The sequence below is a fragment of the Pongo abelii genome, chromosome 14 (assembly GCF_028885655.2).
Source record: "Pongo abelii isolate AG06213 chromosome 14, NHGRI_mPonAbe1-v2.0_pri, whole genome shotgun sequence".
Lineage (NCBI taxonomy): Eukaryota > Metazoa > Chordata > Mammalia > Primates > Hominidae > Pongo > Pongo abelii.
Window position 1 is genome coordinate 117506911 of NC_071999.2, and position 14358 is coordinate 117521268.

A 14358-nucleotide genomic window follows, 5' to 3' on the forward strand; every position below is an offset into this window, starting at 1 on the left:
GTCGGTCGGGCGCTGTTGTGGAGAAGAATTGGGCCCTTCCTGTTGACCAGTGCCGGCTGCAGGCATTGTAGTTTTCAAAGCATCTCATCGATTTGCTGAGCATACTTCTCAGATGTAATGGTTTTGTGGAGATTCAGAAAGTTGTAGTGGTCAGACCGGCACAGACCACCAGACAGTGACCAGGACCTTTTTTTGGTGCAAGTTTGGCTTTGGGAAGTGCTTTGGAGCTTCTTGGTCCAACCACTGAGCCGGTTGTCGTATAAGACCCACTTTTCGGCGTATGTCACAATCTGATTGAGAAATGGTTCATTGTTGTGTAGAATAAGAGAAGATGACCCTTCAAAATGATGATTTTTTTGATTCTCGCTCAGCTCATGAGGTACCCGAGCTTTTTCACCTTTTCAAATTGCTTCAAATGCCGATTGACTGTAGAACGGTCGACGTTGAGTTCCTCAGCAGCTTCTCGTGTAGCTGTGAGAGGATCAGCTTCAGTGATTGCTCTCAATTGGTCGTTGTCAACTTCTGATGGCCGGCCACTACGCTCCTCACCTTCAAGGCTCTCGTCTCCTCTGCAAGACTTCTTGACCCACCACTGCACTGTGTGTTTGTTAGCAGTTCCTGGGCCAAATGCGTTGTTGATGTTGGAAATTGTCTCCACTGCTTTACGACTTACTTTGAACTCGAATAACAAAATTGCTCAAATTTGCCTTTTGTCTAACATTTCCATAGTCTAAAATAAACAGCAAGTAATAAGTCATTAGCAAAAAAAACCATAAAGTGAGAAATACGCATTAAAATGATGTATAACCACATTTATTTAAGAACGTGTTCCAATATCAAATGGCAAATTTCAACAATGCAAAAACCACAAATATGTTTGCACCAACCTGATATAAGATGCTATGCTGATGAACCAGGGCTCTGAGGCTTTGTCACTTTTCCAAAATTTTCCTTTGGAGGGACAGAGGCATGTTCTGAATAATCAGCCATCAGTTTTTTTCTGTGTGACTGTTTCTTTGTTTACATCAGACATTAAAGGATATTTGTTAATTTCCTGCCAGGTGACTTAAAACAGTAGTGCGCCTGGAAGGTTTTAGGTTTTAGTAGTCTACCGGCTGATGTTTCTTTACTTGTGGGTTTGATGAAGGTGACACATTTTATTTTAAAATTATCTTTGATCTTTATTCATATAACCCCCAGAAAAGACTACAGTACATTATTTCCTTGGATTTCGGTTGGTCTCTGGTCTTCCCTTCAGCTTGTGTCTATTTAGGTTTTGGATGTGGTGAGGGAGTGGCCTTCCTTCTGTACCACCAGTTCTTGCAGTTCATGACAGTTTACCAACCATGAGGAAAATACTTTGTTCCCTTAACTTTTTGGCTGGGCTTTGAGGTTTTGTCAAGGCACTTTATACTGAACTATCGATATGGCAAAGAAAGCTGAATGCCAGAGTAACAGAATATTAGAAACCGTAAGTGAATATTCTATAGAACTTCAGACTGTACTTTCAACCCATCTGCAGGCCATTGTTGTTACTTTTATAGCATTTTTGGTTTGCATGAAATGGCATTACTTACATGACCATGAAAGAATAGCTTGGGAATCACTTTGATTTTCTTTTGGTGAATGAAGGTCATTTGCTAATAATTCGAAATCTTTGTAAGAGTTCATATTGTGCTCAAGATGGAAGTAAATGCTTGCCTCTGTTTTTCTCATTGGCTGTAGATAATGTGGTCTAACAAATTATTACAGTACATTTTAAAAATACAGTTTGCAGTACCTCTGTTGAGCATTATATTAGCCCTGTGAATTATTATCCTCACATTACTGATTAAAAAGCTGAAATAAAGGGCAGTAAAGTAATCGCTTGAAACCATGTGTTTACTAAGGCTTCAGTCCTTATGTTATCTCAGAATTTGGTATGGCTTAGGTATTATTTTGATCAAGTTTCTCAAATTTTATGCTACATGTATACGAGGTGTTAGAGTGCCACAGGGAAATGGAATGTACTAGACAAAGTTTTCTTTCTCAGCTATTTCTCTTATTTTTTATTATGAATATTCTGAAATTTTCATCATTTCCATTTTAAGACTGTTACTTTCGTCTTTTTGTCCTATATGTGAAATTTCTGTACCATTTTACAGTTTACCAAATGCCATATATATATAGCAGTTTCATACTCATTGTTTTTTTTTTTTTCTGGATACAGAATCTTGCTCTGTTGCCCAGGCTGGATTGCACTGGTGAGATCTCAGCTCATTGCAACCTCTGCCTCCTGAGTTCAAGTGATTCTCCTGCCTCAGCCTCCCGAGTAGCTGGGATTGCAGGCATGAGCCACCACGCCCAGCTAATTTTTTTGTATTTTTAGTAGAGACAGGGTTTCACCATGTTGGTCAGGCTGGTCATGAGCTCCTGACCTCAAATGAACCACCCGCCTCAGCCTCCCAAATTGTTGGGATTACAGGCGTGAGCAACCACGCCTGGCCTTCGTATTCATTATTTCTTTTGATTTTTTTTTTTTTTTCGTCTCTACACAGACTTGATTCGTAGATGTCCAGCCCCTTTCACAGCTGCCTGTTGGTTAGACCCAGGAGTTGGCAAACTATGGGCTGGGTCAGATTCCACCTACCGCCTGTTTTCTATAAACAAAGTTTCACTGGCACGTGCTGTACTTTTTCATTCACCCATTGTTAATGGCTGTGTTTGTACTACAGTGGCAGCAGTGAAGTTGTGATAGAAACTGTCTGGCTCACATACCTCAAATATTTACTCCTTGGCTTTTTATAGAAAGTTGGCTGACCCCCACGTGAGATGTGCTTTCTTCCTTGGGGCCTCGACCTGGCCCTAACCTCTCCATTCCCTGTGCGTTCTGAGGCCCACGTTTGTTTTCTCAGTATTTTTGCCATGTAGGACTTCTGTCTTCCCTGTTGAAAATTGAAGTTTCTATCTGGTGTCATTTTTCTTCAGGCAGAGGAACGCTTTAGTTTTTTGTAATTCAGGTGTGTTACTGACAAACATGATCTTGGATTTTGTTGTCTGAGAATTGCTGCCTTCGTTCCTGAAGATTTTTTTTTCCCCATGGATACTGAACTCTGGGTAACAGATTTGTTGTTTCAGCATTTGAAGGATATTGCTCCACTGTCTTTTGGACTTCACTGTATCTGGTGATTGTATCTAATGATGACCTCCATTATATTCTGATCAGCACAATTTCAGATAGTTGTTCCCCGTCCACTTCCTAGATTTTTGCCTTTATTTTAGGTTTTTGGCATTTTGACGGTGATTATCTCGGGTGTGGTTTTCTGACTTCTCGAACTTGAAAATTTATGTCTTTTACCAAATGTGGGGAATTTTCGGGCATTATTTCTTCAAATATTTTGCTGCTTTACTGTTTCTACTCTGCCTTGGGGCTCCAATTACGCTCATGTAGACCTTTTGCTGGAGGTCCCGGATTTGCTTGTTGCTTTCTGACCTGGTCCCTGCTCTGTTCTTCAGGTTGAATGGCATCTGCTGTGTCCTAAGTGTTCACTGTCTGCCTCTCTACTCTCTTGTTCGTCCCTGTGCAACAAGTTTTTAATTTAGAGAATTTTTTTCAGTTCTAGAATTTGTTTCGCTTAAAAAAAATGTTTAGTTCTCTGCTAAGGTTTTATATTTGTTCATTCACTACAAGAATATTTTTCTTTATATCCTTTAGCAATAATTAGAATAACTGCTTTAAGGTCCCATCTGCTGATTCTTTATTGTGAGGATGGGTTACGTCTTCATGATTCTTTTTATTTCTAGTGACTTTGAATTGTGTCCTGTTTACTGTGGGTTGTAGACTCTTGATCATGTTAGGTTTCCCTGAAGAGTATTGATTTGCTTGTTTGATAGGCAGTTGACTTGGTCAGGCTCAAATTGCCAACTCTCCCTTTGGCAGATGCTCAAATCTCAGTCCACTTATTTTAGACTCAGCTGATCTGAAGTTGGCCTTGTGCAAATTCTGTTCTGCCGTCAGCCAGAGATTTGGGCAGAATTTAGAGACAGAATTCAGGGTCACACTCACCGTGGGTTTCCCCCAACTTCCCAGCAACTCTGGTAGAACCAAACCCTGTGGATTTTTGTTGGAGTTTTAGCTGTTCCACATAACAAAGTTGGCTGCCATTAGCTTAATAGTTGAGAAAGCAGGAGGTGCCCTGCCCGTTCTTTTTTCCAAATGTCCATCCTTCCCCAGAATATACCTGATGTTAACTAAAAAGTGATTGAGGCAGGTCTCAATCGATAGAGGTTTACGTAGCTGCAGTTGAGGACGCGCCAGGTAACAGGAGCATTTGTGCTGTTTCCAAAGGGGGCTTTGAGAAGTTCAGTATTTAAAGGGGAAGGAACAAGCAGGAGGGGGAAAAAAGGAGGCTGGGGAGCAGTGGGGCAGATGCTTAAACATTCTTGTGAGCCTCCGATTAGCCTCAGTAAGCCTGCGTTTTACATGGGAAAGGGGGAGTGGAGGAAAGTTAGTTGTGCGTTTTTCTCAGGGTTCTCTCTCATGGGAAGGGTGATTTCTGCTCTTGTCCTTGTCTGTACCTATGAAGATAAGCTGGTACTTGACATTGCCAGGGTGAGATACAATAGAACTCGGTTTTAGGGCTAGTTTTTAGTGGGGGATATATGTTCTGATAGATTTAGGGGCTCACAAGAAATCTCCTTGTGAGCACTTTGTGAGGAAGGCCATCTGGGGAGCTATGTGGCCTTCTGTAGTTGTGGACACCTGGTGTATGGATGAGGCCATGACACAGGGTTGTGGAATGACAGCTGTCTGTTCGGCAGCAAAAGGCAGACAGTGTTGCACAGTTCAGTTCCCAAGTTTCACTTTCCCACTGGCATAGTGAGTTTGGGTCCCAAGATTCTGTTATGTTTCATGCTACTTTTGAGTGCCTCTAGGTAGTCACTTTCTATATGTTTTTTAAAGTTTCGATGTTACTTGCAGGCGAGTCAGTTTGATAGGAGTAACTTGGCTATAGCCAGATTTATAGAATCCATTTCCTTTTAGTTTTTTCAAATCACAGTTCTTCCTTCCATCAGCTGTGGAGGGCTCCTTGCAAGCATGCTTTGTCTAGGCTCTTGGTTCAAAACAATAGAAACTGCAGTCTGCCTTACATGCCCTTACGCCGTTTGCTGCGTTAGTAGCGGCAGCTGTCATTTGTGTTGTGAGGTTGTGATGGGTGGAACGTGCCCAGTTTGCCTGCAGCTTTCTCAGGTATGCATCCATTCGGTGCTTGTGCGCACACTGACACCACGTGCGTGATGCTGGCTGGCTGCTGATAGACCCTGTACCAGTGGAGCTTATAGTCTGGTGAGGGAGACAGATAATTGAAAATTGTATAAATAGTTAGAAAGCTACAATTGCAGACCTGCTTATGAAAGAAATCACGTCCGGCACCAAGAGCAAACTTCAGGGGAAGATCACTGAGCACTGAGCGGTGAATGGGAGCTAACCAGGCAAAAAACGAGAGGAGGTTTTTTCTCACACCATCACTTCATCGATTGACACTGAGTTTCCAGTGGTTCAGTTCTATTCTGACAGTTGTCTCCCACGAGACTGCCACATTTCAAACCCAGCTGCAAATGGGGTGCCCAAGCTATTCATACTCCTACCCGACTGAGTACAGATTTGAGGGTTCCCATGACTCCCGTCAGGTTTGATAATTTGCTGGAATGACCCATGTAACTCAGGAGAGTGCTTGACTTCCTGGTACCAGCTTAGTATGAAGGATGCAACTCAGGGTGAGATGGATAGAAGAAAGATGTAGGGTGAGGGATGGGAGCAGAGTTTCCAGGCCCTCTGGGTGCAGCATCTTTGTGCTTTCAGCAACCCCAAATCTCTCCAAGCCCTTGTCCTTGGTGGTTTCTAATGGAGGCTCTGGTAGGTAGGCATTAATGATTGACTAGATCACTGGACACTGCTGAGTGGTGTGGTCTCCAGCCCCCTTTCCTCCCTTTAGGTTGCTGGGTGGGGCTGAAAGTTCCTCTGATCGTGGTGGTCTTTGTGGCACCTAGCCCGACCCTGGAAGCTGTCTAGGGGCCGACCCAGAGGTATCTCGTTAGCATAGACTCAGGTGTGACGGAAGGGGGTTCATGATGGGTAACAAAAGACATTTCTGTCACTCAGGAAATTCCAGGGGTTTTGGGAGCCAGGGACAGTTTATCTGATATCACAGGAGAGAGAGCACCTTGAGGTGGGCATTGGCTGTGGCTGGAGCCTGTGAATGGAGAGGAGTGGAACAGTAGGAGCCCGGACGGGCAGGCGAGATCAGGTCCTGGAGACTTTGGATCTTAGGTGACTGTCGAGTAGTTGGAAGCCGTTGATGGATTTGAAGCTTGGCAGTATCATAGTCGGCACTCTTCTGTAAAAGGAGCTGTATGCTCTGTGATGAGTGGTCTGGGGGGCGGAGGGCAGGAGGACACAGAGACTCCAGAAAGGAGGATATTGAATTTTGTCGAGATTCTTTTCTGTGTTGAATAAATATCCGTTACCTTAAAAGCCACTGACTTATAATCATTCGGTGCTAATTTTGTGGAGGTGTTTATAAAAGTTACTTAGCAAGTCTGTTTTTGCTTAGGCATTGGAGTTAGTGCTTCTGGGATCCACGGCCGGTTGTAGGCAGCATCTTCTCCCGGAACCACTCGGAACCAGGAAGTGTGGGTCGCCACCTTCACATACACTCATGCATGCATTCATTCTCCTGCTTTTTTGTTTTTCCCCCAGAATGACCCTATGCCTAGAATTCTTTTGTAGCTTATATGACTTTTTCCAAGCATTCTTTTATCCCAAAAAGGGATCTCTTTGTCTGTGGTTGCCACTGCAGTTGATACTTCCAAAGTGGGAGGAGTGCCCTGGGGCCTTGTCCTCCTGGGGTCCTTGTGTGGTCCTGGAAGGCGCAGCAGCGGGTGATTTGCTCAGCACTGGGGCAGAAGCCTAGATGGCATTCCAGAGAAAGCACCAGTTAAGATGGCATAAAAGAGTCTCATTATAAAATATCCAGAAGGTGTAGAATAAGACAGAGTGAAAAACAACCAATAAACTTTTCACCCAGATGTAATTATTGTTGATATTGCCTTCCACTTCTCTAAGCTTTGGTGTGTGGGAGAACACATGCATAATTAGGGCCAGGATTGAGGGCCTGCCTCAAGTAAGATAAGATAGTGAGTGCTCTCTCAGGAGAGCCTGCCTGTTGCATTTGGGCAGTGAGGTAACCTGATTTGACCTCAGTATGGGGCAGGTGTGAATAGCACAGGCAGAGGCTTTTCCTTCCTGGATGTCCAGTACAGAAGACATTACATGTTTTGCTGCAAATTAAATGATTGCAGATGTGAAAAGAAGTTATCCCAGAAGAGAGCTATAGAAGAATTCTAATCACTTTAATGTCATTAGGAGAGTTTTTCAAATACTTTAATGGCAGCTCATGTCTGTCTGATGGCTGCCTTATTATAAATATGTACAGTGAACTTCCATGTACAGACCTACTATTTATTGAATTCTTAGTGTGTTCCTGGTATTTTTCAGTTATTAACTCATTTTATCCTTTAAAGGACCCCATGAGGCAGGTGTTTAAAGATAAGAAAGCTAGGACACCAAGAAGGTGAGGGACGTGCCCAAGGTTACACAACCGGTAACTGGGGACTCAGATTTGGAGACAGGTTGTCTTCATTCAAGGTATGTAGGTGAAAGGTTGATTCTGAGAGTCTCTGATTCATAGTTCCACCTCTTTCAGTTGGCAGTGCTTTTCGCAGGCCTGGCACCTTCTCACTCCATCCTCTGCTGCCCTAAGGCAGCCCCAGTGAGAGCCCCGAGCCAGTTAGGTTCCTCTCCCAGGGCTAGGCCCAGCAGCAGCTGGAGCCCAGGCCCCCTTCTCCTGTCGGGGCAGGGCCCCTGCCTCACTTTGGGAGAAGAAAGCCTTAGTGGGGAGAGATAAGATAGTGAGTGCTCTCTCAGGATAGCATTTGAAATGCAGTTTTCCTTCAAACTATTGTTCTAAGTGTCGGAGAATTCCCTGTACTACGTGATTTACTGTAGACCCTGTTACAGTATGATTTAAAGAGTCTTTGGACTAGTTTGGGAATGTGGAACAGTGGCTTGTAAAAAATTGCTTCTATGGGAAAATGAATTCTTGGAATCTAATAGTATCTTTTAAACAAGTTTTTAAAATAAAACTCATAAGTTGAGAATTTGCTTCTAGTTTATGATAGAAAGGAGGTTAAATTCTGTTGAAAATAGAACCTCAGAAGCTCTCTTATGGAACATCCTTGTTGTACCAAATTTTATTCTTACTTATTTTGATGGTGACTCAGTGGTCTTCTAATACGTCCCCTAAATAAATACTAACATACCCAGTAACTCTCCATCTCTTTGTTTAGATGCCAGCGCATGGGCTGGTGAACAGTGGAGACAGCAAGATTTGCCCTGTTCCCGTCTCAGATGTACAGCTCTTGAAATAGTGAGGGTGCCTGGATCACTGTACCCCAGAGTTTCCACCAAGCCTGGGACTACCACACTAAGCTTGTCGTGTGTAACTGTTGCTTGGGGCAGCCGCGACCATTTCACCATTCCTGCTTGAGTGTTCTGGGCGCTTTCCCCACCCCGGGTCCCCAGCCTCCCCGATCCATATGCTTTGTGCTGCTTTGGCCCCGCTTTGGAGATGTTCAGGGCCACCTGATGACCTCTCACAACCCAGTTATCACAGTTAAAATGTCTCAGAGCATCTTGGCCCTGCTGCATGCCACCGTGTGATACATGGACGCCTTTTCCTCGTGGAGTTTCACATAGGCTTCTGATGGTTCTGCCATGTTCTCCGGCTACCTGGGAGATGACAGGGTGCCCCGCCTGTGGAGGACTGTGAGGAAAGCCTACCCTTTTTGTAGCTAAAGTTGAACCATTGTGGTGCTGGTTCGTGGGTGCTGTTAGTTTAGAGGGCAAGGTGGTGGTGAATTCCATCTCCAGTCCTTTACTCAGATTGTTCTAATATGTTGTACATTTTCTGTAAGGTGATAGTGAAAACAGTACATCAAGAGAAAAATTTTCCTCTCCAGAGACTCAAATTCTCAGCATATTTGTTGTTTGAACTGTTTTTTTAATAAATCGGTTAACTGCAATGTTTGTAATTTTCAGTTTCTATTCTGGTGACAGTTTTTTAAAAAAGGTGATTTTGAGTCAAGTTGTTTGAGAGGATATGGGTGCCACTAACAGGAAGGCCAGGCTCAGAAGAGGACTCGGGCTAAGGCGCTGAGTTCCGTTTGGGGTTGCTGTGCATTTCAGTTGGAGACTGGGAGCCGCAGACTTCCCATCCGGCCTACTGCGTGTGTGGGAAGAGGTGTGGCCCAGGTAAGGGTTAGGTTTGGATTGACAGCTCTCCTGGTCACCTGCCTCATGTTGCTTGCCCACGTCTGTCCCAGTGTCCTCATCTATAAAGCAGGGGTTCTGGTGTCACCCACCCAGAGTCTCGCGGAGGTAAAGTGGCCTGGTACTTACAGAACCATCTGCAAATGCTCGGGGCCCTACTTGGCGTCTGGAGCTGAGTTCTCCTGCAGCCTCTGTTCCGCCAGGGACAGAATGTGCACCATTTCTAACTTCAGTTGTGAAAATGTAACTTCACACTGGCTTTGGAGGGCCCTGAGTGAGTTGGCTGGCGTTCGTGAGAGAAGATCTGTTTTCAGTCACGTTGGTTAGGGACTTTTTTCCTCACCCTTCCCATTTCTGCAGCTTTGTCTTCACTTTATTTCACTTTCTGCCCTTAAACTCGGGGACATTTTATAACTGTCTTTAACTGGGCGATATTTTTTCTGTGGAAGGTGGGGTCATGGTGCTTTCTTTTCAGTGCTGCTTTTCTCTTGGTTCTGTTGTTTGGGGATGTCTGACAGGCAGTTGACCAGCCATGGAGTCAGGTTGGAAGTGGAGAATGATTTAATGAACTTCATGAATGGTGTAATGAATTGGTATGATATTTCGTTCATTGTCTGGATCTTTTTAATGTCAATATTTTAATTATTTTTTTCCTAAAATAGCTGGAGGCAATTATTTTTAACCGCCAGCTAGTTAAGCCCTCATTGTCTATATTTAGAATGGTAGAAGACAACCAACTGTGTCTTTAATCTTACTCTTATCCTACACTAATTAGTTCCTTGATTAGTAGGCTGTAGCTATGGAGGAGGCTGTAGCTACGGCATAAACCAAAGGAGGCAGGAAGGTTTCACTTGGAAGGTGATGGAGAAATACACCAAACATTCAGGAAAGAAACATTTTGGGTGATTAAGGAAGCTTTATAAATGGCATGTAGGGGGAGGAACAGTGATTGGAACTGTGGGCGCTTTGATGTTTTTAGCCACCATGCCTCCTTTCATAGAGGGTTACCTATGGTGTGTTCTCCCTGCCCACGCTCAGGTTCTGTCCTGAGCTTGCTCCGCTTCTCAGTTGATGCAGTATGGGCTCCACCATCCCCGGTCTTTCAGTGTCACGGCCAGTTGTTAGCTCCTGCCTCTGAAGTCAGCCTTTCCGGATCAAATCTTTCTTGATTGTTCAGCTTGTCTTTTCGTGTTTGTGCCGATCTCTGTGGAGACCTTTAGTCAGCGTGCTTCAGGAATTCTCTGGCGTCTCCTCCTTCCTCCTCTTCCCTGCTCACTCACTCTCTTCGTATCACCCACCTGTTGATTTCTTTTTAGAAACCTTTAGTGTATCTTTAACTCTTCCTTTTCCCCCACCTTGAATCACTTGCTGAGCTACCTGTTCTGTGCCTGACCCGTCCTGAACGCTGTAGTTCAGGTCTTGTGGGTTTTCATGGTGTCTGTGCACTAACCTAACTGGGCCCTGACTTCTAGTTGGTTCCTGTTCTATCCAGCTTCTCCACCAGCACTGGTCCTCCTGAAATGGTTCATCCCAGAAACTGGGGGTGACACAGCTTTATTCATTTATTTGTACACAGCACTGCTTCACCAGCTGGTCTTCAAGATGTTTGGACAGGACCTGTTAAAATTGTGGCAATTTTTACTTCTTGAAAACAGCTAATTTAGATTGGTTCCAAAGTTGTAATGATCTACAGATGTCCCTCTACAGATTGGACCTCCCTTTTTGGCCTCTGTCCTCAGGCCTTGGCTTATGAGCCTTTCTTGTTGCTTCCTGGTGGGGCTGAAAAGTGGGATTTTTCCCCCACCCATCTCTCCTTACTATTCCCTTTGTTTGGATTCACTTCTGCTTATCTTCTTACTAAAATCCTACTTAATCCTTCAGTCCCAGTGAGCATACCAGTTCTTAGTACAGCCTTCCCTTTGTTTCTTGCCTTTTGTTTGAATGTATGTCTTGATTTTATTTTAGTGGTAAATGCCTTTCAATGTATTACAGACATCAGTAGACTGAGTTCCCATTTGTTGACTTGTATATGATAGGACTACAGTGTATCAAAGAAAATATCCAATGTGTTTATAAATATTTAATGTAATTGTTATAATAGTTAAATATTATGTAATGATTTTGTTCAAAAGTTAATTATAAAGCCTAAGATAATAGGGAGGAGGTGGAGCAAGATAGCCAAATAGAAACCTCCACTGATTGTCCTCCCCACAGGAACACCAAATTGAACAACTCTCCACACGAAGAAATACCTTCTTAAGAACCAGAATCAGGTGAGTGATCACAGTGCCTGGTTCTAACTTCATGTCACTGAAGGAGACATGGAAGAGGGTAGGAAAGACAGACTTAAATTGCTGATGCTGCTGCTTCCTCAACTTTGGCAGCAGCTGCGTAGCACAGAGAGAAAACCTGTGCACTTCGGAGAGGGAGAGCTCAGTGGTTGTGGGACTTTGTATTGGAACTCAGTGCTGCCCTGTCACAGTGGAAAGCAACACTGGGCACAGAGGTAGCATTTAGACCAGTCCTAGCCAGAAGGCTAATCACCGGTCCCAGCAGTTGAAACCTGAGTTCTGGCAAGCTCTGCCACCGTGGGCTAAAATGCCCTGGGGTTCTGAATAAACTTGAAAAACAGTCTAGGCCACAAGGACTGCACTTCCTGGCTAAGACCTGGTGTTGTGCTGGGGCTCTGAGCCAGTGGCCTTGGGGGGCATGCAACCTAGTGAGACCTCAGCCAGGGCAGCCAAGGGAGGCCTTGCGCCACCCTCCCACAACCACACGCAGTGCAGCCTGCAGCTCCAGGAGAGACTCCTTCCTTCTGCCTGAGAATAAGAGGAGAGGAAAGACGGCTTTGTCTTGCAGCTTGGATACCAGCTCAGCCACAGCAGGATAGGGCATCAGGCAGAACCCTGAGGCTCCCAGACGACGTTTATAGACATACCTTGGACCAAAAGGGAACCCACTGCTTGGAAGGGAAGCACCCAGTTCCTGTCAGGATCCATCATCTGCTGACTGAAGAGTCCTTGGGCCCTGAGTGATCAGCAGTGGTACCCAGGCAGAACTCACCGTGGGTCTTGCATGAGACTCAAAGATGAGCTGGCTTCAAATGTGACCCAGCACATTCCCAGCTGTGGTGGCTACAGGGAGGGACTCCTTCTGCTTGAGAAAAGGAGAGGAGACTTTGTCTTGCAGCATAGGTATCTGCCCAGCCACAGTGAGGTAGAACATCAAGTGGGCTCTTGGGAGTCCCCAGTTTCAGGCCTTGGCTGTTAGACATGATTTCGGGACCTGCTGTGGGCTAGAGGGCAGCCCACTGCTCTGAAAGGAGAGTCTCAGGCCTGGCAGCATTCACCACAAACTGACTGAAGAGTCCTTGGGCCTTGAATGAACATTAGCGATAAACAGGCAGTACTTGCTGCAGGCCTGGTGGTGGCCACAGGGAGAGGTTTCCTGCTTATGGAAAAGGGGAGTGAAGAGTGGGAAGGACTTTTTCTTGTGGCTTGGGTGCCACAAGAAATATTCAACTGCGGTAGAATAGTGCACCAGCTAGATTCCTAAGGTTTCAGCTTCTAGGCTCTGGCTCCCAGATGGCATCTCTAGACCTGCCCGGAGCCAAGGAGAACTCGCCGCCCTGAAGGAAAGGACACGTGCCCATCTGGCTTTGCCACCTGCCGGTTGTAGTGCCCCAGGGTCTTCAGCAAACATAGGCAGTAGTTAGGAAGTGGTTACCATGGGCCTTGGGTGCAGTCCAGTGCTTTGCTGGCTTCAGGTGTGAACCAGTGCAGTCCCAATGGTGGTGACTACAGGGGTATTGTGTCACCCTTCTCTAGCTCCACCTACTCATCTCACACACACACACACCCCTCTCTCTGTCTCTCTCTCTCTCTGTTTGGGAGAGAGTAAGGGAAGAGAACAAAGAATCTCTGCCTAGTAATTGAAAATTATTCTGGATTTTGTTCAAGAACACCACGGTGGTTCCTGTGTGAATCAGCAAGAGTCACAGCATTACTGGGCGTGGGGTGCCCCAATTTAATGCAGATATAGCTGCAGTGAGACCAAAAACTTAAATTGCAACACCCAAGTCCCTTTGAATACTGGAAAGCCTTCCCAAGAAGGATGGGTACAAACAAGCCTAGGCTGTGAAGACTACAATGAACACCTAGCTCTTCAACGCCCAATGCCCAGACACTGACAAACATCCACAAGCATGAAGTCCATCCAGGAAAACAGGAACTCGCCAAATAAAGCTACTAGTAAACAATTCTGGAGAGACAGATATGTGACCTTTCAGACAGAGAATTAAAAAATAGCTATTTTGAGGAAACAATGAAATTCAAGATGACACAGAGAAGGAAATCAGAATCCTATCAGATAAATTTAAAGAGATTGAAATATGAAAGAATCAAGCAGAAATTCTGGAGTTGAAAAATGTAGTTGACATACTGAAAAATGCATCAAAGTCTTCTAGCAGAATTGATCAAGCAGAGGAAAGAATTAGTGAGTTTGAAGACAGGCCATCTAAAAATACACAGAAGAGACTAAAGAAAGAATCAAAAACAATGAAGCATGCCTGCCAGATACAGAAAATAGCCCCAAAAGGGCAAATCCAGGAGTTATTGGCCTTAAGGAGGAAGTAAAGAGAGACACAGGGGTAGAAAGTTTATTCAAAGAGATAACAGATAACTTCCCAAACAGAGAAAGGTATCAATATTCAAGTACAAGAAGGTTATATTAATAAAACACGAAGTAGATTTAACCCGTAGAAGACTACCTTATGGGATTTAATAAGCAAACTCCCATAGGTCAATGATGAAGAAAGGATCCTAAAAGCAGAGAGAGAAACAAATACCTACCATACAAAGATGCTCCAATACATCTGGCAGCAGACTTCTCAGTGGAAAGCTTCCAGGCCAGGAGACAGTGGGCCTGACATTTAAATTGCTGAAAGCAAAAACCTTTTATCCAAGGATAGTATATCCAGCAAAAATATT

General features: G+C 44.5%; 1 protein-coding gene across 34 annotated transcripts in view; it reads left to right on the forward strand.

Annotated features, from left to right (window-relative positions):
* ARHGEF7 (Rho guanine nucleotide exchange factor 7) overlaps nt 1-14358 on the forward strand; it is a 191973-nt gene that overhangs the window by 132381 nt on the left and 45234 nt on the right. The window contains exon 2 of one of the 34 annotated variants that reach the window (XM_024230823.3): nt 11585-11643. The exons of the other annotated variants lie outside the window; for them this stretch is intronic. Coding sequence (XP_024086591.2) covers nt 11585-11643 — 59 coding nt within the window. The remainder of the gene's footprint in view (nt 1-11584; nt 11644-14358) is intronic. 34 annotated transcript variants of the gene reach the window in all.